This window comes from Triturus cristatus, chromosome 6 (assembly GCF_964204655.1).
Source record: "Triturus cristatus chromosome 6, aTriCri1.1, whole genome shotgun sequence".
NCBI lineage: Eukaryota > Metazoa > Chordata > Amphibia > Caudata > Salamandridae > Triturus > Triturus cristatus.
In genome coordinates this window covers 1,381,684,338-1,381,705,529 of record NC_140589.1, presented here as the reverse complement: position 1 = coordinate 1,381,705,529, position 21,192 = coordinate 1,381,684,338, and the positions used below count along the sequence as shown (strand labels likewise).

The 21,192-nt window shown below is 44.2% G+C and overlaps 1 protein-coding gene across 3 annotated transcripts in view; it reads left to right on the top strand.

Moving 5' to 3' along the window:
• Positions 1 to 21,192, top strand: part of CFAP36 (cilia and flagella associated protein 36) — a 537,779-nt gene that overhangs the window by 129,598 nt on the left and 386,989 nt on the right. For all 3 annotated transcript variants that reach the window (XM_085612386.1, XM_085612387.1, XM_085612388.1), the window contains exons 4-5: positions 4,424 to 4,538; positions 20,527 to 20,614. In XM_085612386.1, the coding sequence (XP_085468512.1) occupies positions 4,424 to 4,538; positions 20,527 to 20,614 (203 nt within the window). The remainder of the gene's footprint in view (positions 1 to 4,423; positions 4,539 to 20,526; positions 20,615 to 21,192) is intronic.

Here is a 21,192-nt window from a genome sequence, read left to right as displayed (position 1 = left end):
TGTACCATTCTGTTTTTGGCTAGTCCCATACCATCGACCCAGGCAAGTAGGTAAAATCCCATACTTTCATATTTCTGTTTTCTATATTTTTTATTCACAATCAAAGGGGAATGGATCACTTGTACCTGCAACCAGGGTCCAAATTGTTCTACCCATCAGTACTTAAAAAACTCTCATTCACGTAAGCAGGTCGTGTGGCGTTTTATCTTGATTCTCCACCTATATTAGATACGTGACAGCATCATCATTGGGTCTCTTTTTTTGTATGCTTCCTCCACCTGGATGAACCACTGGTTTATACAGTAGTGATCAGTTATAGGTGGTGAGTGAAAAGTGCTCAAGTGAGGTGCGTTTTTTTTTTTAAAAAGTGATCCTCTTACTACCTATAAATAAGATGTTTATTCTGTTAGGTGTATGGGAAGAATATTAAAAGGGTGAAATTCGTGCAGAAGAGGACTGTTTATGAGTCCACTGCACTCTCGTGTTTCAGTTCAATGGTCAACATGTTTCAGACCTGCTAGGTGCCCCCTAGGGGGTCGTGGGGCTTTCTTCAGGACCTAAAAAAACAGAACGAATTGGGTCTCATCCAATTCAAGATTTGAGTACCTATGCGTTTTGTTCCTCAGAGTGTAAGGCCAATTGTACCTAGAACAAAGAGAAGGAGAGACAAACAAGCAGTGGTGATGAAGAAAAAATTAAAATATTAAAAACAGTACATTAAAAATTCTTTAGGTCTCATGATGATGTGCACTATTGTTCAACTTGAACATGAAGAGGAGAGATAAGCAAATATAGAAAAATGGCAATTCTTTATGTGCTGTATTTATCTTTCACAGTTTCCCTACAGCATGTAAACATCTTACTAGGATAGTGCCTCCAGAACGATGAGCACTTGAATTGTTAAGTTGCACACATGTAGAGTAGTTCAGTGTAGTGCGCTCAAGTATCACCGTCAATGCGGTGTTCATTACGGCTTAGTTATAAGCGGAATGTTGTTAAGTGTCTCTGATGTTCTACAACACTCCTTTATGTCAAAACGTTAATAATCACAACGTGCGGCTATTGTAATAAAATTGTCTCTGACAGGTTCGTGTATGTGTTACAAAGGCGATCTTGCACTTGTATATTCTATGTGGGTACAGGCGGCCTTATAATAAATGCGTCTTTAACAGGTTCGCATATGTGAAAATCTCGCTCTTGGGATCGTGCATTTGTGTATTCTCTGCAGGTACGGACAACCTTGTAATAGATTCGTCTTTAACAGGTTCGCGTTTGTGTGATAAACGTGCTCTTGGGATCGAGCATTTGTGTACTATAGGTGGGTGCGGGCGGCCTTGGGCATCGTTGTGTGGAGCGAGTCTATTGGTGGTCGCTATCCTGTGCGTGTGTGACCGCGGTACAAGGTGCCGTGTTATGGGGTTCTCGTAAGCGTACCTTGTGAAGTCCTAATTGGGCTTCAGCGGGCGGCGGGCGGCTGGCAGCGCAATGTCCTGCTGTAGGATTAAAACAATGTCAGTTAGCTTTGGCATTTCTGTACGTTGCGTGTCTTGAATGGCGGGGTCCGGCGGTGATAGTACCTCGTCTGCATGCTGCACGAGTTGTGCTGGCGCTGATTCCAGAGTCCCGGGTGGCGCGAGATCTCATTAGAGGTCAATATGTGGCATTCTCCGTAGTTGCAAGTAAAGAAAGACTCCCGTACTTGTGGTAAAGAGAAAAGGGCTCTGTTGCATAAGAATGGCTATTATTGTTAACATAATTCGTTCCCAAAAAGTAAACACTCAATGTAATGTGTGCTCATTTTAGTCGTTTCACGTTTACATTTGACATTGCTCCTGTGTTCACAAATCCTCTGTTTTATTTGGCGGCATGTGATTCCGATATACCTAAGGTTACAAGGACAGGTGATCATGTAGACAACGTGTGTAGAGTTACAGTTTGTGTGTTGTCTAATTGTCTATTTTAGTTTGGGTGTTAATTGTATGCTTTTAGTGGCGGTAGTTAGTTTGCATACTGAGCACTGTCCGCAAGGGTAATGACCTGTTACCGGTTGCATGTTACACAATGTATTGGTAGTTTTGCTTATTTGTGGTCTCTGGGGTCGTGCGGCTAGTGTTCAGTACGCAAACTAACTACCGCCACTAAAAACATACAATTAATACCCGAACTAAAATGGACAATTAGACAACACACAAACTGTAACTCTACACACGTTGTCTACATGATCATCTGTCCTTGTAACCTTAGGTATATCGGAATGACATGCCGCAAAATAAAACAGAGGATTTGTGAACTCAGGAGCAATGTCAAATATAAATGTGAAATGACTAAAATGAGCACACATTACATTGAACAGGAACATCAACGACCTAAATTGGGTGGTTCTTGACACACTGTCAGGGAGCACAGATGGGTACATCGTCTTAAGACAGACTCATCAGGTTTAAATGATAATATACCGTGGCTCAGTATAAAATGATTCCTCTTCCATCTATGAGAGCCTCAATAACTGTATATTATCTCAATTTTTCCTGTCTGAGGTGAACAAACAACCCCCGCCCATTCTGACTCCTAATGTAATTACCACACATAATTATTAACATAGAGAGCTTTGATAATCAACATAATGAGTGTTTACTTTTTAGGAACAAATTATGTTAACAATAATAGCCACTCTTCTACAACAGAGCCCTTTTCTCTTTACCACAAGTACGGGAGTCTTTCTTTACTTGCAACTACGGAGAATGCCACATATTGACCTCTAATGAGGACTCACGCCACCCGGGACCCTGGAATCAGCGCCAGCACAAGTCGTGCAGCCTGCAGACGAGGTACAATCACCGCCGGACCCCGCCATTCAAGACACGTAACGTACAGAAATGCCAAAGCTAACTGACATTGTTTTAATCCTACAGCAGGACTTCGCGCTGCCAGCGCCCGCTGCAGCCCAATTAGGATTTCACAAAGTACGCTTACGAGGACGCCATAACACGGCACCTTGTACCGCGGTCACACGCACACAGAGTAGCGACCTCCAATAGACTCGCTCCACACAACGATGCCCAAGGCCGCCCGGACCCACCTATAGTACACAAATGCGCGATCCCAAAAGCACGTTTATCACACATATGCGAACCTGTTAAAGACGAATCTATTACAAGGCCGCCCGTAGCTGCAGAGAATACACAAATGCACGATCATAAGAGCGCGATTATCACACATACGCGAACCTGTTAAAGACGCATTTATTATAAGGCCACCCGTACCCACATAGAATACACAAGTGCTCGATCTCAAGATCGCCTTTGTAACACATACACAAACCTGTCAGAGATGATTTTATTACAATAGCTGCACGTTGTGATTATTAACGTTTTGACATAATGGAGTGTTTTAGAACATCAGAGACACTTAACAATATTTCGCTTATAACTAAGCCGTAATGAACACCGCATTGACGGTGATACTTGAGCGCACTACACTGAACTACTCTACATGTGTGCAACTTAACAATTCAAGTGCTCATCGTTCTGGAGGCACTATCCTAGTAAGATGTTTACATGCTGTAGGGAAACTGTGAAAGATAAATACAGCACATAAAGAATTGCCATTTTTCTATATTTGCTTATCTCTCCTCCTCATGTTCAAGTTGAATAATAGTGCACATCATCATGAGACCTTAAGAATTTTTAATGTAGTGTTTTTAATATTTTAATTTTTTCTTCATCACCACTGCTTGTTTGTCTCTCCTTCTCTTTGTTCTAGGTACAATTGGTCTTACACTCTGAGGAACAAAACGCATAGGTACTCTAATCTTGAATTGGATGAGACCCAATTCATTCTGTTTTTTTAGGTCCTGAAGAAAGCCCCACGACCCCCTAGGGGGCACCTAGCCGGGCTGAAACATGTCGACCATTGAACTGAAACATGAGAGTGCAGTGGACTCATAAACAGTCCTCTTCCGCACGAATTCACCCTTTTTAATAGTACACCTAACAGAATAAAAATCTTATTTATAGGTAGTATGAGGATCACTTTTTTTTTTTAAACGCACCTCATTTGAGCACTTTTCACTCACCACCTATAACTGATCACTACTGTATAAACCAGTGGTTCCCTCCAGGCGGAGGAAGCATACAAAAAAAGAGACCCAATGATGATGCTGTCACGTATCTAATATAGGCGGAGAATCAAGATAAACCGCCATACGACCTGCTTACGTGAATGAGGGTTTTTTTAAGTTCTGACGGGTAGAACAATTTGGACCCTGGTTGCAGGTACAAGTGATCCATTCCCCTTTGAGTGTGACTGATTAATAGGAAGCTGAATGTATCATATCTTCTTCTAACTGCCCCCCTGATTCAAATAAATATATTCTTTATTTTTTACACATCCATCACATTTAACATCATGCTTTCCTTTACAGACTATCCTGCAACCAGTGTTGGCAGTGGAAGATTTCAAATTATTCAAATCGGTGATGGTTCAGAAGAACATTGAACTTCAATTACAAGCGATCCAAATAATACAGGAAAGAAATGGTAAGATAAAGTGTTTCTCTTTGTATATGCCACACAACAGAATTCAAAACCATTTCACTAATACACACTGTAAACTAGAGAGGTTCAGACTGTAACAGAGAAATAGTAGGAAGGACAGCTTTAATGCAATAAGATCACTAGCTCCCTTACCTTAGTTATGGCTTTCTCGAAAGTAGAGATTTTGAATTATGCTACTTTTTGGACTCTAAAAATACAGCTTACCTTCCATATCCATATTAAGAAATGTATTTCATGTTGGTAAACCTATTTCTGACATCCAAGTAAAATTTCATCAGCACCATAAAACAGGTAAACTTTGCAACTTCTCTATTACAAAACAAGTTAACACTGTCAAGTGAATAAATGTACTGTTACTTATATAATACAAAACAACAAACGCAGTCAAGTGACAAATGTCCTGCTTGTGCTTCAATCTTGGATTCTGTTTTTTCATTAAGGAAAACAAACTCACACATTTTTTCTGCAGTTTTGTGAAAATGGCAATGAATGAAATACAAATGGGTATGTTTAAAATCCTCCTATGACGTTCCCAAAGGATTTATTTTCAAGTGCCATTTCTATTAAGATATCTTTTTTCCAAAATAATAATAATTTTAATGAGTATGTTTCTTAAACATAACAAAGGTATTGTTATGCCACTGTGGTTTAGATTGACCCCTCACTTTTAAAAAATTCAATTTTTGTTCACTTAAATAATTTCCCTTCCCCTTATTAACTTGTGCTCACTTGTGCAGAAACAGCATTCAAAATGTACACCTTGAGCATACCAAAGTTGGTGCAAATGTTTGAATGGGTGGCCAGTAGGGTGGGGAGTAGAAGGATGTTTGACATAGGTTATCCCATAACAAACTTCCATCACACAGAAGTCCAAAACTGCTGAACAAAAGTCCTCAAAATTTTATTAGCAAGACAGCTTTGCTGCCATTCATTTTCCTTTTTTGGCAAATTTTTGTCTATCCGGTTCAGAGATGTATGGCAAAGAGGTGAGTGTTTAATGCATGCCCACCACCATGGTATATATTATTAATTGGACATACCCCCTGGATAAAGAATGGATAAGCCTTTGCGAACAATGAGTGTGCATAATAAAGGCACATAGGGAGTAGAGACTCACACCAATTTCCTCACTATGGGCCTGATTAGGATAGTGGATAACGGAGATGGGTACCGTCCGACATATTGTTGGGGGTCCCACAGGTCAAATTACAATGTGACCGCCACCCTGGTGGTCGCATTGTACAGGTTTTCCATTGCGGGGGCTGCTGCTGGCTGCAGCACCCGCCACAATGGAAAAAAGGTATGTGTAACACATCCCTGTACAACTTGACAGGTGCCATGTGGTGCCTGTCACTTGGTACAGGGATCTCCTGGGGGGCACCCACCCAAAGAAAAGGACCCGGGGTGAAGGGGGCCCGTTGTGGGCCCCCAAAGTCTATCCCCGCTAGCTTTTCCATGGCCATGTAAAGGCTGGTGGGGAGGGACCTTCCTAATCCCTACTGTGGGGCCTGGCAGGCACCCCCACCATTGTAGGGATTCGGAGGCCCTCCTGCGTACCGGTGTGCTCAAGGAGCCTGTCGGATTTGTGGTGGGCGGCCTTTCCGCTCACCTGCACACCACCAATATCTGGCGGGTGTAAAACCTGCTTAGGATGGCGGGATGACCCTATGTCCTCAAACATTTGAAGAAAAGAATAAAAAAGCTCCACATCAGAACAACCTGTGATGCATAAGTGGGTGGGCTTAAGGCACATCTACTTGTGCAATCTCTCTACTTCCTTGCCAGAACTGGAGGGAGGTATGACCCTGGTTGGGGGGGGCTTAAACATTCTTGCACACCAAAAGACTCTCCAGCCTTGCAAGGCAGCCAGAAATAAATGTATTGGCCTCAACCCTTCCTGAAATGCACAAAGTCCACCTAGCCCAAAGAAAGGGTGTTTATTTTTATGGCATTCCCTGGTCTTACCTTAAAGGCCAATGAGGGTTGGCTTTGCTCCTGTCAGATTTCAGCCTTATCCAATAGTGAGGTGGGATGGAAAGCCAAAACAAAATAGTCTCCACTCCCTTTGTCCCCCAGAATGCTCAGTGAAGGTACTTTGTTCCACCTCCATCTTGCCCAAGGACTGGGGACACAGTATTTGTATTTAGTAAATACCACCCTCTTTAGCAAGTGACGGAGGGTTGGTTGCTTTCTCCCCCCACGCACACTGCTGCCTTGGCCAAGCATTTTTCCCATTAAGGAGGGAGAACTCATCTTAAGGTAGTAGCTTAACTACAGAATCTTATTCATTTTTAGGTTTGAAGTTGCAGCCTGTTACCTTACTTCTATGTTACCACCCCTTTTAATGACATTTTGTTGGTCAATTCATTGTTTAAACAATCCCGTTTGTTCATGTGCTGTGCATAATCCTGCCAGCCAGTGTTGGGACGTGAAATTGCAAGTTGCTTTGCTTTAAACCTGTCATCAGGCACATCCCTGCATTATCCTGCAGCCCAAAGTGCATTGAGACAAACATCATTGTATATTACACTTTATCGTTTTTTTTTTTTAAATAGAGTTTTATATACGCAAACTTGATCCGAGGGTACCGGGTATCAGAGTGCTTTACACAAGTTGTATTACATGAGGACACATTCATTTTTGTTAGGCACTGGGAGATTAAGTGATTTGCCCAGAATCACAGGATGTTGCGCGTCCTTGCCGAGACTCTAACCCGGTTCCCCAGATTTGAGGTTGACCGCCCTAGTCATTAGGCCAGCTCCTCCCCCCTCCTCTTCATCTTCATTGTACTTTGACGAGAGAGAGAGAGATTGCTTCAACAGCCTTCATTTCTCAATGCAATTGTATAGCAAAATCGGGTTGTATGTGTCTAAAAAAGTTTAGACTTCACCAGCATAAAAAATAACTAATTTAAGTGTCCCCTCTACTCATCTCTCCCATCCTTTGAGTGTTCAGTCTATTTGTCAGGGAGTTCTTGAACTTTAAGTGGCAGATGTGCCAGGCATTGCAAAGCTGAAAAAACATTAGGCTTACGATACTTGAAGGGCTTGTTATAGCAGGATGATTACTGTAAACAATGCACTGCACCTCAGACTGAAGGTGGACTTTCATAGCCTTCTATAGCAATTGATGTGGATGTGCAAGACCAGTGCCATTCCCCAACAGAAAGATTAAAAAAGCCCTGGTACAGTGATAGATTATATAATGGAAAGCCCATCAAAACTACCACAGTAAGCACATGACTCCACAATAGACTTGCTTCATATAGAGTCAGAAGCTGTTGCTGAGAAGCCGAATTTACTGCGTTGCCTTCTCTGCAAGTACTTGTTAAAGCAGAAGCTGCCTCAAAGTTTACAAAAATCTCAGCCAGGTGATTAGTCTTGTGTGGACACATTGTCGCAACTTTTTCTATTGCACCAGGCCTGTGCAACCTTTGGCTGTTGCTCCTCAACCTCCGCCATATAACGTCTACTTTCTGATGGATACTTTTACCTGCAGATTCCTCACCTGCAGACCAACCCCAGGTGTCAGACTGGATCCAGAAAACTTCAAAGACAGTATGTCACCGGTAAAGAGCACTGCACTCTGCGTCAGAAGTGTCAACAGACGACTCCACTGAGGCCATAAAGTGTGTGCTCTGGCGCCTCAACATAAATTCCCATATTTATGCACCTTCAATGTGGATCTGAAGCTGCAATCTCTGAGGAATTTCCTCATTCAAAACATTTTAAAGCCATATCAATGTCTCCTCCCAAAAAATCGGATTATAAATCCGTGTCGGGATGGTGAGGGACACGTCCATCACAGACCCACAGTCTGTCTGTTTATGGTGTTTGGGCTCTGACCATGACACCAGATCCTGTTTGCTCTGCCTCAGCTTGAACCCTAAGGCCATCCATTAGCAGGAGGCCAAGCTCTTAATGTCCAGGGCCAAGGGCAACCGCTGGTGTCAGAAATGTTCTCTACACTATTCCTGTTTTCCATCTTCCTTGTCCACCAAGCAAAGGAGACGCCACAAAAAAAAGCACTCAAAAGGTAATTCTCCCAGATGTTCTCAGACTCTCACAGGACATTCATTGGTCGAGCTACCAACTGAAGATCCTCCGGCAGCCCTGCTCCTCCATTGGAAATGGCTCTGGACAGACCTCCACTGTGGCCAGAGCCTTCAGCTCCGGCTCCTTTGCCTGAGCCTTCGACCTCACAATATCCCAAATTCCCGACTCCAGGCTCAGATCCGGCAGTGCTCCTCAATGCCATGAAGGCATCAACACCAAACGGAGCCCCTTCGGACTCACTTGTTCCACCAAGGCTTCCAAGATTTCTGCAGTTCCAACCGATGCCTATTGGCTCACCACCTTCAGATTTGACACCTACGCTACCATGCTTTGACCCAGCCCTTTGATTCTCGGCGCCCTGCCGCCTCCACCACCAGCTCCAGATACGGAGTCACCGGCACCGCAGACCGACGTGGTAGCCATTGTTTACTCCCGTAGGGAGGCACAGAGGTTCATGGAAGACGAGGCTTACAGGGCGGGCCTTCACAAAATCTTAGGCAGCGACTCTGACCCTGTAGACTACCTACATTATAAAGAGCAAGCACAGGACCCTCTACAAGACTTTCAGGGCCTGTCCTTCGCTGGTGGCCTTAATACTTCACCAGAATCGGCTATTGAGTTCCTCAATGGACCATGAACACCGGAGGTGGCGTCACTCCACACAATTATGCTGAATGCGATGGCGGCCTTAAATTTACAGTTGACATTGGCAGAAGCTAAAACCAACATTCTAACGTGTGTTTTCTTGCCCTCTTTGACCATATCAGAACCCTTGCTAACCTCCAGTGGGGCATTGCTGACACCTGTCCTGGCAGCTTAGGAGAATCCATACTCTACGCCTGCAGTGGACAAACTTGTAGTGTGCCCGTAATTGTTTTGCACCTGTTGACCTGCCACCCCTCTCCACTCATTCATAATTGGAAACCCTGGTTATCCAGGCATCCTGCTCAGGTATGCAAAAGGGTGACACTTTCCCTACTGTGGCAACGGACAGGGAGTACAGACGACTGGGGGTTTGGGGCAGCAAAGCTTTCTCGACTTGGAGTGTGGCCTTAAAGTTTTTAAAATCAAACTGTCTGCTTGATTGGTACACCCAAGCACTATGGGACATGGCCTAAATGATGCTGCCTCACATCCCTCTAGACCTGAAGGAGAATTTTCAGGAGGTTATTGGACACGGCTGACTCTGTGGCCCAGGATATATTGACTTCCAGCTAAATCCGTCGGCATGCTTGACTCTGTACATTTACTTTTAAACTGATGTCCAATCCAATTTAATGGGCCTTCCTTTTGATGGGGTACGCCTCCTTGGTGACAAAGCCAGTTCGGTGCCGGAGAGATTTGAAGTGTCAAGAACCACGGCACGTTCACTGAATCTTCAGCTTTTACCACCAGCCAAGGACTTCTGGTCCTTCCACTGCTTTCGTGGCTGTGGCAGAAGTCCCTCCTTCTGCTCCAAACAGTACCAGCCACAACAGCTGCAACCTAATTTTCCAGTACAGGGGCCGTGGTGGAGGACAGGGCCTTGGATCTACTTTGCAACCCTCTTCCTCCTCCTCTGCACCTCCAGGAAAGCAGGTCTAATTTGTTCCTCCAATCCCACACTGAGCCTGTGGGAGGGCGGGTGTCCCATTTTCTTCTGGCCTGGAAGGCCATTACTTCGGGCTATTGGGTCATTCAAGTCATAGAAAAGGGCTACACCCTTCTCTTCCTACAGGTTCCAAACTTCCCTCCGCTCCCCTCCCCACCTCCCAGTGATTCAGCCATTCTACACCAGGAAGTGGCAGCTCTCCTTCTGAAAGAGGCGGTGGAGTTGGTGCCAGACAAGGAAATAGGACAAGGTTGCCGCTCACGTTACTTCCTGGTGTCCAAGGAGGACGGTGGCCTGCATCCGAATCTAGACCTCAGGACCCTGAACTTCATAAAAAATGGCTTACCCTAGCTCAAGTTCTATTGGCATTGTAGCTTGGAGACTGGATTGTGTCACTGGACCTGCAGGATGCAAATTTTAAAATTCCTATTCTGTGGTCCCATCTGAAGTACTTCAATTTTGTAGTAGGATCTATGAACTATTAATTTGAAATTCTAGCATTTGGGTTGACATCACCTCGAGTCTTCACAAAGCTGATGGCAGTGGTGGCAGCCCATCTCCGTCGTTCAGGCATTCCCATTTTCCCATACCTGGATGACTGGCTCATCATAGCCAGCTTGCTGGAGATAGTAATGCATTATTTGTGGTCGACGGCATCCCTGCTCTTCGACCTGGGCTTTTCAGACTGTTCCCATGAGGCACAGGGTCAGCCTGAGTTGCATATGGCCATGTCTGAACTGGGGTGGTGGAGTGAGCTAAAGAATGATGATGGATTAAACCCAGATCAGTTGACTGGGGGTGAGTGTTTGATTTGCTCAAACGCTCCATCCATCAACCCCTTTGGTATCGCTTTGTTCGCCCTAAGTTGGCAGGGTATGCCCAGACATGGGTCTCTTGCTCACTTTGCCACTGGATTCAAGATAGTCTGGCTGATAAGGGTTATGAACCCGAAACTGGTCCCAGGATGCTTGTTTCCGGTCCAGGGAAGACATGGCTTGGCCATGTCTGAACTGGGGTGGTGGAGTGAGCTAAAGGATGATGATGGATGAAACCCAGATCAGTTGACTGGGGGTGAGTGTTTGATTTGCTCAAACGCTCCGTCCATCCCAATTGGTATCGCTTTGTTCACCCTAAGTTGGCAGGGTATGCCCAGACGTGGGTCCCTTGCTCACTTTGCCGCTGGATTCAAGATAGCCTGGCTGATGAGGGTTGTGAACCCGAAACCGGTCCCAGGATGCTTGTTTCTGGTCCAGGGAAGACATGGCTTGGCAGTTTGGGCTGGACTGTTCCCATGAGGCACAGGGTCATACTGATTTGCATATGGCCATGTCTGAACTGGGGTGGTGGAGTGAGCTAAAGAATGATGATGAATTAAACCCAGATCAGTTGACTGGGGGTGAGTGTTTGATTTGCTCAAACGCTCCTTCCATCATCCCCTTTGGTATCACATGATTCTAGCCTCCTCAATTTTAAGACCCCATCACCGCCTCTCTCTCCCGGAGGTATCCGATAGAGACAACAAAAATATTAGTAGATTCCTATCACAGTTGTGACACTGCTTAAAGTTCAGTGCCACTGGGTAAGGTGAGTTCCTCTTGGATATGGCCCTCATGTGTTCTAATACCCTTTTGTGGGGTGTACTATGCTTCCTATGTACTGCTTGTTACATGGACATAACATACAGTACACAGTGTATTCATCATCTGTTTGATCTTTTTAGGAGCTCCGTACCCTGATACCTGATATGTAAGTATATTAGAACTGTGTTTGCAGGCTTTGCACTTTATGAATGGGAAGAAGCCTGTTATCCTATTTGCACTGGGTCCCTTGGTCATGCTGGTAAAATGTCTATGTACTAACAGGTCCTTAAACAATGTACTTCACCTATATGTTACCAGTGGATGATCTGTTAGATCAGGATCCAGGATCATATCAGCCTGTAGGACGTGCCAATGTTTTTTCAGAGTATCCAATAGATTTCATAGATTTCTGATGTATTCTCCGAGAAGTATGTGATTAGTCTAAGTTTGGAGCCTCCTTCTAGATGTTATTTCTTCATTAGTAGATCTTCCCTCTTTCTGTTCAGTACCCTTTGTTCCGTGCTTCTCAGAACTTTCTTTGGGTACCCACGAGCTTCAAATCTCCTAATGACCTCTCTCGCAGGTAGGTTAAATTCACTTTCTCGAGTTCTGTTCCTCTCAGTTCGGAGGAGCTCCTCTTAGGGGATGCTCCAATTCTGTTTTTTAGGGTGGTTACGTCTTGCATGTAGCAAGGCGTTACCTACTGTGGGATTCCTATACAGGGACAGATACTTTTCTCTGCCTCAAATACTCTTAGATCTAAAAATGTCACAATTTTTGCACTGATTTCAGTTGTGAATCTAAGGTTTACATCATTGCAGTTTTAAGATTGAGATTTATTCTTGTGTTGATTCCCTGACATATATGTATACTTGGGCACCGTTTGACAAATTTCCTCAAAACTTTCCAGAAAATGCTGCTTTCTGGCAAGTTTGCGCATGGAACCTTTTGGGGGGGATCATCAAGTGGGGGCCGAGAATTTCTATGTAAATTCATGTTTCCATAGAAACTTATTTGGCAGAAAGATAGATCTTGGTTCAGAAAGAGTGCTTTTTGTGATTTGATGTAAATCCGTTCAGTAGTTTTTGATCAATTAATGCTCAAAAACGTTGTATATTTCACACCTCGGAGGCTCTGCGGACAGGAGGGATCTCAAGCTGCGATCTGATTGGGTGCCACCACACTAAAGACGATGTGACAGAAGCCATCTTAGGCCTTGGGACTTGGTCCAGAGTCCTAAAAAACAAGTTAAAAAGGGAATAAGGGGGCAGTTTAGGGATACCCTGCTCACCGAGGCCTGCTTGTGTGGTCCCATAGGGATCTCTTCTGTGGGCAAAACTTTTTTTTTATTTTGCGGTTAAAGCAAAACAAAAAAAGCACTTCTTGTTAACATCCCATCCTCCCGGGGTCAGCCAGTGGGAAGGGCGATCCTAGGTTTTTATTTTGGGGGGGAAATGCGTGGCTCCCTTCCACAAGCTTTTGAGAGGCCCTGGGGACCCCAACCCCCCGGGCCGAAATATATAATAAAAGGGGAGGGACCCACGTGGCCCCCACCCCGAACCTAAAAAAGCACCGGGACCCCATCCCCTGAGGCCAAGATGATAAATGAAGAGAAAGGGGATCGGTGCCCCACTCCCAGAGCCTAATTAGGCTCTGGGGACCCCAGTCCCTGGGCAAAATGTATACAAAAATATTAGGGAGACCGCACAGCCCCCTCCCCAAGCCTAAAAAGGCCCTGGGGACCCCATCACCTACTGCTGTAACAGAAATTAAAAGAGGGAGGCTGCGTGGCCCCCCATCTCCGAGCCTTTAAAGGCCCCGGGGACCCCCACCCCCAGAGGCCGGCTCTGTTATTGTGACCTGGGGTGCCCACCCTGGTACACAGTAGTTTCCCAGCCCGTGCTGAAGCAGGCAGAAAAATATATTTGCTAGCGCCTGGCGGGAGTATTTTTGAATCTCTCGACAGACAGGAGCAAACATGCCTTTATTAGGTCAAGCCTGAGTCAGCGCCCATGCACTGCTCAGCGAGACTGCTGTAGTGGAGTACGGAAGAGAAGCTCCGCCCACTCTCCTCCCATGTTTGTCGTTGGCTTGTGTCAGTTTCCTTCCTAAGTGCCAGTATCTGATTTGTAAAAAGGCTTGTTATCCCTCCTTACTACCGCCTTGTCTTCCTCTGTAACCTCCCATGGCGACTGGCCCCTTTACTTCGGTTGTTACACGGTAGTGTTCTTAAGTGTGTAAGCACTATTTTCTTTATTGAGTTTCTCTTGCTGCAGGCATGACGTGCTTTACTTACGTTCAGCATGCCATGCCCGCTTTCTCTTTTGAAGCAGCCGGGACAATGGCGGCCGCTGCTTTGAAATGCAATAGGTCTCCCATTTAAATGTTTTTTTAATTGCACTCTCTCTGCCCTCCTCCGGTGCTCTAGTGCTTTCTTTACACACCCCACCCCCTCCCACCATCCACTTGTTGGTACGTCCTCACATGCCACTACCCCCGTCTCTTGTTGGTCCCTCGTGCTCAACAACCCCTCACCCCCCCCCCCCCTTTCTGCTCCCGCCTCCTCCGTGACCCCGGATTGCACATAATACAGTTTCATCGGGTAGAAATGTTTTATTATTTTCAGCCGCCCTCCACAGGGATTAGTTGTGCGAGTTTCTCTTTCAGTTAAGTTCGGAAGTGTATTACATTTTGTGGGGAATATGTGAAATAAACAACTGACATGACATTGTTTGAGTGCCCCACTCCGACCATTACAAACACACACATTTAACAATGAAAATGTCAGGCTTGACAGCTCAGAAGCACGCGCGTCACTGGGGCATTCGTATGGGAAGATTTACGCACTGGTCGCCTAGTCTAAAAGCAGGACAGCTTTGGTCCTAATTAGAGATGCTAGCTGCATTGGTATTTCTCCTCCATGCCAAAGCAGCCTGGCAGTGTAATATGTTATATGAAGAGGTGACGTTTTAGGGGTTGTTGGTGCAGTTTAAAATCAAGGATGTCACTAACATGTGAAATGTCTGTAGGTATGCATGATGCACTGACTGTGCTGGGTTTCCGTAGCTCTTGTTCTTTGAAAATAAGCTTTATATAGAGCAGCTCTCCTTTGCGCAGAATGTGTACTCTCAAGAAGGTGTAATTGTACCACCCAAATTACCTACCTAGAAGTACTTGCAAAATTCAAACTCATGAGCAGAACATTCTCAGATGTCAGCAGAGAGCGTTTAACTCTGTCCTATATCATTATAAAAAGAAAAGTTTCTCCCAAGCATTGCAAATCACAGTTTTCGTGCTCAAATACACCATGCATTGGTGACAGATTGGGAGGTTATCATGCCTAAAACAGGATCAAAAACAAAGTACAACTTGAGCCTAATGCGATAGGTTAGCCCCGCAGTTAGTGAATGATAAACGTGCTACATATCAAAGGTGTAAAATGAGGTTTGTGCTTTCCCATGAGTAAATTGCACATAATTATAATTTCAGGGAGGTGCAACTCGAAATTGGATGCAGATTACACATTTGCTAAATGACTATTGGCTAGTGGTGATTAGCAGGTGCAAAACTTTCAACCTGCAATTTCCTGGTCTTGTTTATTAATGGATTTATTTTACGAGTTAATCATTTTCCTTCATTTTATTGTTGCTTTTTTCATTTTCAGTACTTTAAAATGTAATATATGCTTGACAGATATTTATAACTGCCTAATCATTTTGACGCTTGGTAAAATCCCACCACCCCTGTTAAAACAGGTGGAAGGGATGTTTGAGAATTGTAATGCAACAATTATGTAGCGCACTTAGTGGAAGTCAGCATTCTTTGTCTGGGCAAGGTGCCCATCTTCACTCTGCACCCCAAGGCACGAGACGGCAAAAATGAGAATACATTTTAATAATGGATAATTAGAATGATGGTTTTAACCCAGATCTCTTGACTTTGGGTGAATGTTTTGATTTGTTCTGCATTCCGTCCATCAATTGTGTGTCTTTTGCTTTCTCGCCCTAAGTGCGCCAGGTATGCCCAGACGTGGGTCCTGGGCTCACTGTGCCACTGGAATCAATCTATCCTGGCTGAAGAGGGGTGAACCCCCGAAACCGATCCCAGGATGCTTGTTTCCAGTCCAGGGAGGACCTGTCTTGGCAGATCGGGCTAGACTGTTCCCATGAGGCACAAGGTCAAGACCGATTTGCATATGGCCAGGTCTAAACTGGGGTGGCATGGTGAGCAAAAGAATGATGGATTTAACCCAGATCTCTTGACTGGGGGTGAATGTTTTGATTTGTTCTGCATTCCGTCCATCAATTGTGTGTCTTTTGCTTTCTCGCCCTAAGTGCGCCAGGTATGCCCAGACGTGGGTCCTGGGCTCACTGTGCCACTGCAATCAAGCTATCCTGGCTGAAGAGGGGTGAAACCCAGAAACCGGTCCTAGGATGCTTGTTTCCGGTCCAGGACCTGGCTTGACAGTTCGGGCTGGACTGTTCCCATGAGGCACAGGGTCAAGACTGATTTGCATATGGCCAGGTCTAAACTGGGGTGGCATGGTGAGCAAAAGAATGATGGATTTAACCCAGATCTGTTGACTGGGGGTGAATGTTTTGATTTGTTCTGCATTCCGTCCATCAATTGTGTGTCTTTTAATAATGGATAATTGCCATAAATCCCTGCCGTGGCCTCAAAAGGACCACTCACGTCGCACTCTAAAAATGTTCACCCCTACGCAGGGCTTTAAGTGGGATAAAAAACTGGGGGGTCTCTCAAAGGGGCATGGCCAATGTAATTAAGGGCGCGGATTAAAAACACATAAGCTAAAATTCTGTGCTTAGCATAGCATGCCTCCCGACTTGTATTTTGCTGTTTCTGTCATTACATCCAGATATATGATACAACAAGTAACATCATACCTACAAGTCAGGACTATTGGCTTTGTCAATGGTTGTTAGTTGCATAAGATAAATAAGCAGCAACTATGGCTTGTATATAATATTGAAAAAGCTTCCACTTAAAGCCCTGGTGACACCTCATAGATGTTGCTACTCCTGAGTTTCAAAAAGAGAAGGGAAATCCGGAGAGAAAAGGACTCTCTTTAAAGGATTTCCCTCCCCTACAACACTCACCTGGTACGCAGTCATGCCATAACCTCCACTAGTCAGAAGTGAGCAGTGTGAGCACGCACACATCAATGTGCCTGATGTCACAGCAGTCCGAAAAAAACGGACCGCCTGTGCCATTGCACAAAACAGAGCCCGATAGAGACCCGTTTCGTGGCCCCCTTTAAAAAACTACCAGTGCTCAGCACAAGTGAGACCCGGCCCACTTTAAGCCCTCCCCTACACACAATGCGTCACACAGTAAAAATGTTCGCTCCCACACAGTGCACAAATGTAAGACCTAAGCATCCAAATTCCTTCTATCCGTTTAATTTTTCAATCCAGAAACATAACACCAGCTTCTTAACATGGAGGAAGGTGATTTCATTTACAGGTCCCACTGTAAATCACAATTTCTGATACAGGAGCCATGTGCTCACGGCATATTACTAAATATCCCTAAAAACTGCATAGAAAGTGCAGTCTTAATAATAAAGTGCCAGCGGCCGGAAGCAGTACTTTACAAAAGGCACAAAAAAAAACATTTGTGGGGACATTTTGCACCCGACAACAGCTGCATGTGTGTATTATTTAATACTAAAAGGACATTCATTGATTGTGTATAATAGGGAGACTTTCTGTCGACATGCAACTATTGCAGAAATTCATTTGTTACTGATTGGCCAGACTTTCTAAAATTATTAACTATTTTCTATAATGCTTGGTCCCGCTGTTATTGCATTTTCTGTGAGTTCTAAATAGCAGGCTGTTCATTGTGTCAACCCTACAAGGACAAATCTCTGAGTTGGCCCACTCGAGATGTCAAACAAGTTAGGCTCAGAATGCAATAAAGGGTCTTTAACTCACTGAGCCATTGCTCCAGTTGCATCTACCTTTAATATGCAGCATGGTTTAATAGAAAAAAAACACTATGACCCTGCCCCTTGCTTACCTGAACTTGCCATTAGGTAAATCCAATATCGCTCTAATTTACTTACTGCTCATTTGCCAGCCCATCCTCTACTTTCACTTCATTTTCTGGTGTTGGCGTCCAAGAGGTCGTGTGGACCCGGGACCAAGTACACCCACCCTCAACAAGCTAAAACTTAAAACATTAACTTATTATTAATCACATAGGCGAAACCTATTGCACACATTTCCACAACTAACAAGTCCAGTTCAAACCACATACATCCACTCCACTACAGACAAACACAAATAACAAGCAAAATCATTTACAATGCCAAAAACTCAAACTTTCACCAATGCTAGACTGATTGCATTGCAAATGCTTGTTAGGTCTTGCCTAGGCAGCGTTTGCACTGTCTCTTCGAGACTTGCTGTATTCAGGATATGTGCATGAAGCTCTGCCCACTTTCCACCCATCTTTTTAATTAGCTCCTGTTACTGTCCTTCGTAAATGGTGTCTTTTCATTGGTCAATAGGCTTATTAGTCCCTTCTTTGTACCTCCTTTTATCTTATTGTTATCTCCCATGAGGACTGCCTCTGTTATGTGTGTTGTTACTCAGGAAGTTTTATTTACAGCCTCGAGCACTATTTTGTTAAATCCTTTTCTCAGGAGGCAGGACACACTCTCCCCAACGCCTTTTTTTAAATGTATTAATTTAACCAGCGCGGCATGCCTCTGCTCCAACATTCCAATATTGGCGGGCACGCTTTTCTTTTGTTATTTGAGGCTCGCTTCTTGGTCGCGTGGCTTTTTTTCTGTTTCTTTACCTTTCTTACAATGGCGTCACGCCCCACTTTACCTTTAAACATCTTAAACTAAAGCGCGGGTGCCACGATTGCTTAAAAAATAAAGACTTTTTTTTAAAGCGTCCCCATGCCGTTTTTTTCAATTTGTTTGCTTTTGCAGCAATTGCGGCACCCGCGCTTTAGCCTAAAATGTTTAAAGCTAAAGTGCAAGTGCTCCCATTGTAACAAAAGTAAATAATAGGAAAAAAAGTGTGCCCGCCATTTGTTTTTTATTTGTTTACTTTTATAGCAATTGAGGCACCCATGCTTTAGCTTTAAACATCTTATGCTAAAGCGCGGGTGCCGGGATTGCTTCAAAAGTAAAGAAATAGAAAAACTTTTTTTTGTCCATTTCTTGATTTTTGAAGCTTTTGCGGCACCCACGCTTTATCTTAAGATGTTTAAAGCTACAGCGGTGTGCCGCGATTGATTTGCAATGCAATAGATCTTGCTTTACTGAAAGTTTGAGCTATTGGCGTTGCATTATTATTAGCAACGCCAATAGCTCAAACTTTCAGTAATGCGAGACCTATTGCATTGCAAATGCTTCTTTCCTGCAGGGATGAGGGCAGGGAAGGCAGGTCTGCTCCCAGCCGAGGGAGATTTAAACATGCTCCTACCAGCTGGGAGCAGCCTTTTGTTCTGTTTCCTTGCCTGCACTCCGGCAGGGATGAGGTGGGGTCCCCAGGACCAGAAGGCCAACCCTACGCCACGTAGGCCAAAGCCTGTGTGCGGCTTGGGGTTAGCAGCCTGTGACAGGGCTTGTCTGCCTTCGAGTGGGTTGGCCAAAAGGCCTGGCCTTTGGCAAGATCCTGTCGCCAACCCCTAGCTGCGCACGGCCAAATGCCACATGCAGCATGGGGTTGGCTGCCTGCGGGGGATTGGACATAGGGCCTGGCTGCAGGCACGATCCTGTGGCCAACCTCTCACCTCACACGTCCAAATCCATGCACAGTGTGGGGCTGGCTGCCTGCGGGGGGGGGTTGGAAGCAGTGTCTGCCATCAAACCTCTCACTGTGCACAGCAGGGGGCTTGGCTTTATATATGGTAACAAAATATTACTTTATGTCTAAAAAACCCTTGAAAGCCACTGAGAAAAACAAAGGTTATTGTAACGTTATAGATAGGTGAGAATTTCATTGACAACCACTGAAATTCACCAATTATGGTTGGGTCTGCTAACTATAACTTTTGCCCTAAGGTAACTGCAACTCTTGCCCTCGCCATGCACTGCAACTGATCCCACATATTACATCACTCATGACACCTTCTATGACTCCAATGATAAAATCACTGCAACATTTGGAATGAAATTATTGATGAGACAACTGTGCAAGGTGGGGCACGAGAACACTTTGCAGGATTGGGAGGTAAACTTGGGTAGTGTGATCCCTTCCATCTCAATGTCTGTCACACTGTAATGAATGGGTTACAACTTCAATTGACACCATTATGACATGCTTGAACCGTTCTAAGACGCTACCATCAGCCGTTCACAAGGGTTGATGGCAAACGTTTTTTGCTTACTGTGATGAAGTTTCATTACATCACCAAAACAGCTAAACACATCATGGTTTTAATGTTAATCTATAAATGTGTGCTGACAGAAAAGTGTGCAATAATCTGTTTATCACAAAGATTTGCTATTTGGGGACTATAAATGATGCTCCTAGTGGAGATCGTGATGGTGCAGCAGTCAGGAAAATGTAAGTGCTAAAAAGGCTTAGTGATCCTTGTCCTTCGTCATAATATATGTGTCTGAGTATTATATACATTATTATGATTGCTGTTTTAGTTGTAATATGTAATTTCAGTATTCCTCTTAGGTGGGAGATGGTATACTAGTATCAAATGCTCAAAATGTGAATTCTAAAAGGTTGGCTGTATTTATTTCTTAGGAGTACTTCCTGATTGTTTGACAAATGGTTCTGATGCACTTACTGATCTTGAACAGCAAGAGATGGAATTACTATCAGAAGCTATTAGGTAATGTATTTTTCATATCGAGAATATCTGTTTTAATGTTGGAACTCAATGTGTAAACACATTTTTTTGCAATTATTTTAAAAACACTAGCACTTCTGATAAAACCCTCAACTGCTTTGCAGTCAGTAGAATGTGTGTGTTTTGTTCCTGTAGTAGTCTAAGCCTATCCATTCATATAAAAAGCAGTGAGGTAGACTAATGAAAGCAATATGTTTGGAGAATGTGGGACTGCTTGTTGGTATTTTAAGAACTCGTGATTTCTGTTTGTTAAGACATTGTGAGACTTTGGGTCTGATACAGTTAGCATTAATGGCCATTTTACTCAGTGAACATGTAAGGCTTTAGAATCAGGAATACTAGTGCTGATGGTATTGCTGAGGCAGGGCATGCTTCCTATAAATCCCCTCCTATCTAAATGGTGTGGTTTATCAGCTATTTGTAACCTGTGTAAAAATGTTCTCCAAGATATTAACGGAAATGGCTGAAGCCAATATGTTTGCAGTTACCTATCCTGTCAGCATCAGCAGTACTACAATCACTTTATGCTCCCCCAAATGAAATATTTTCTAATAGAATTT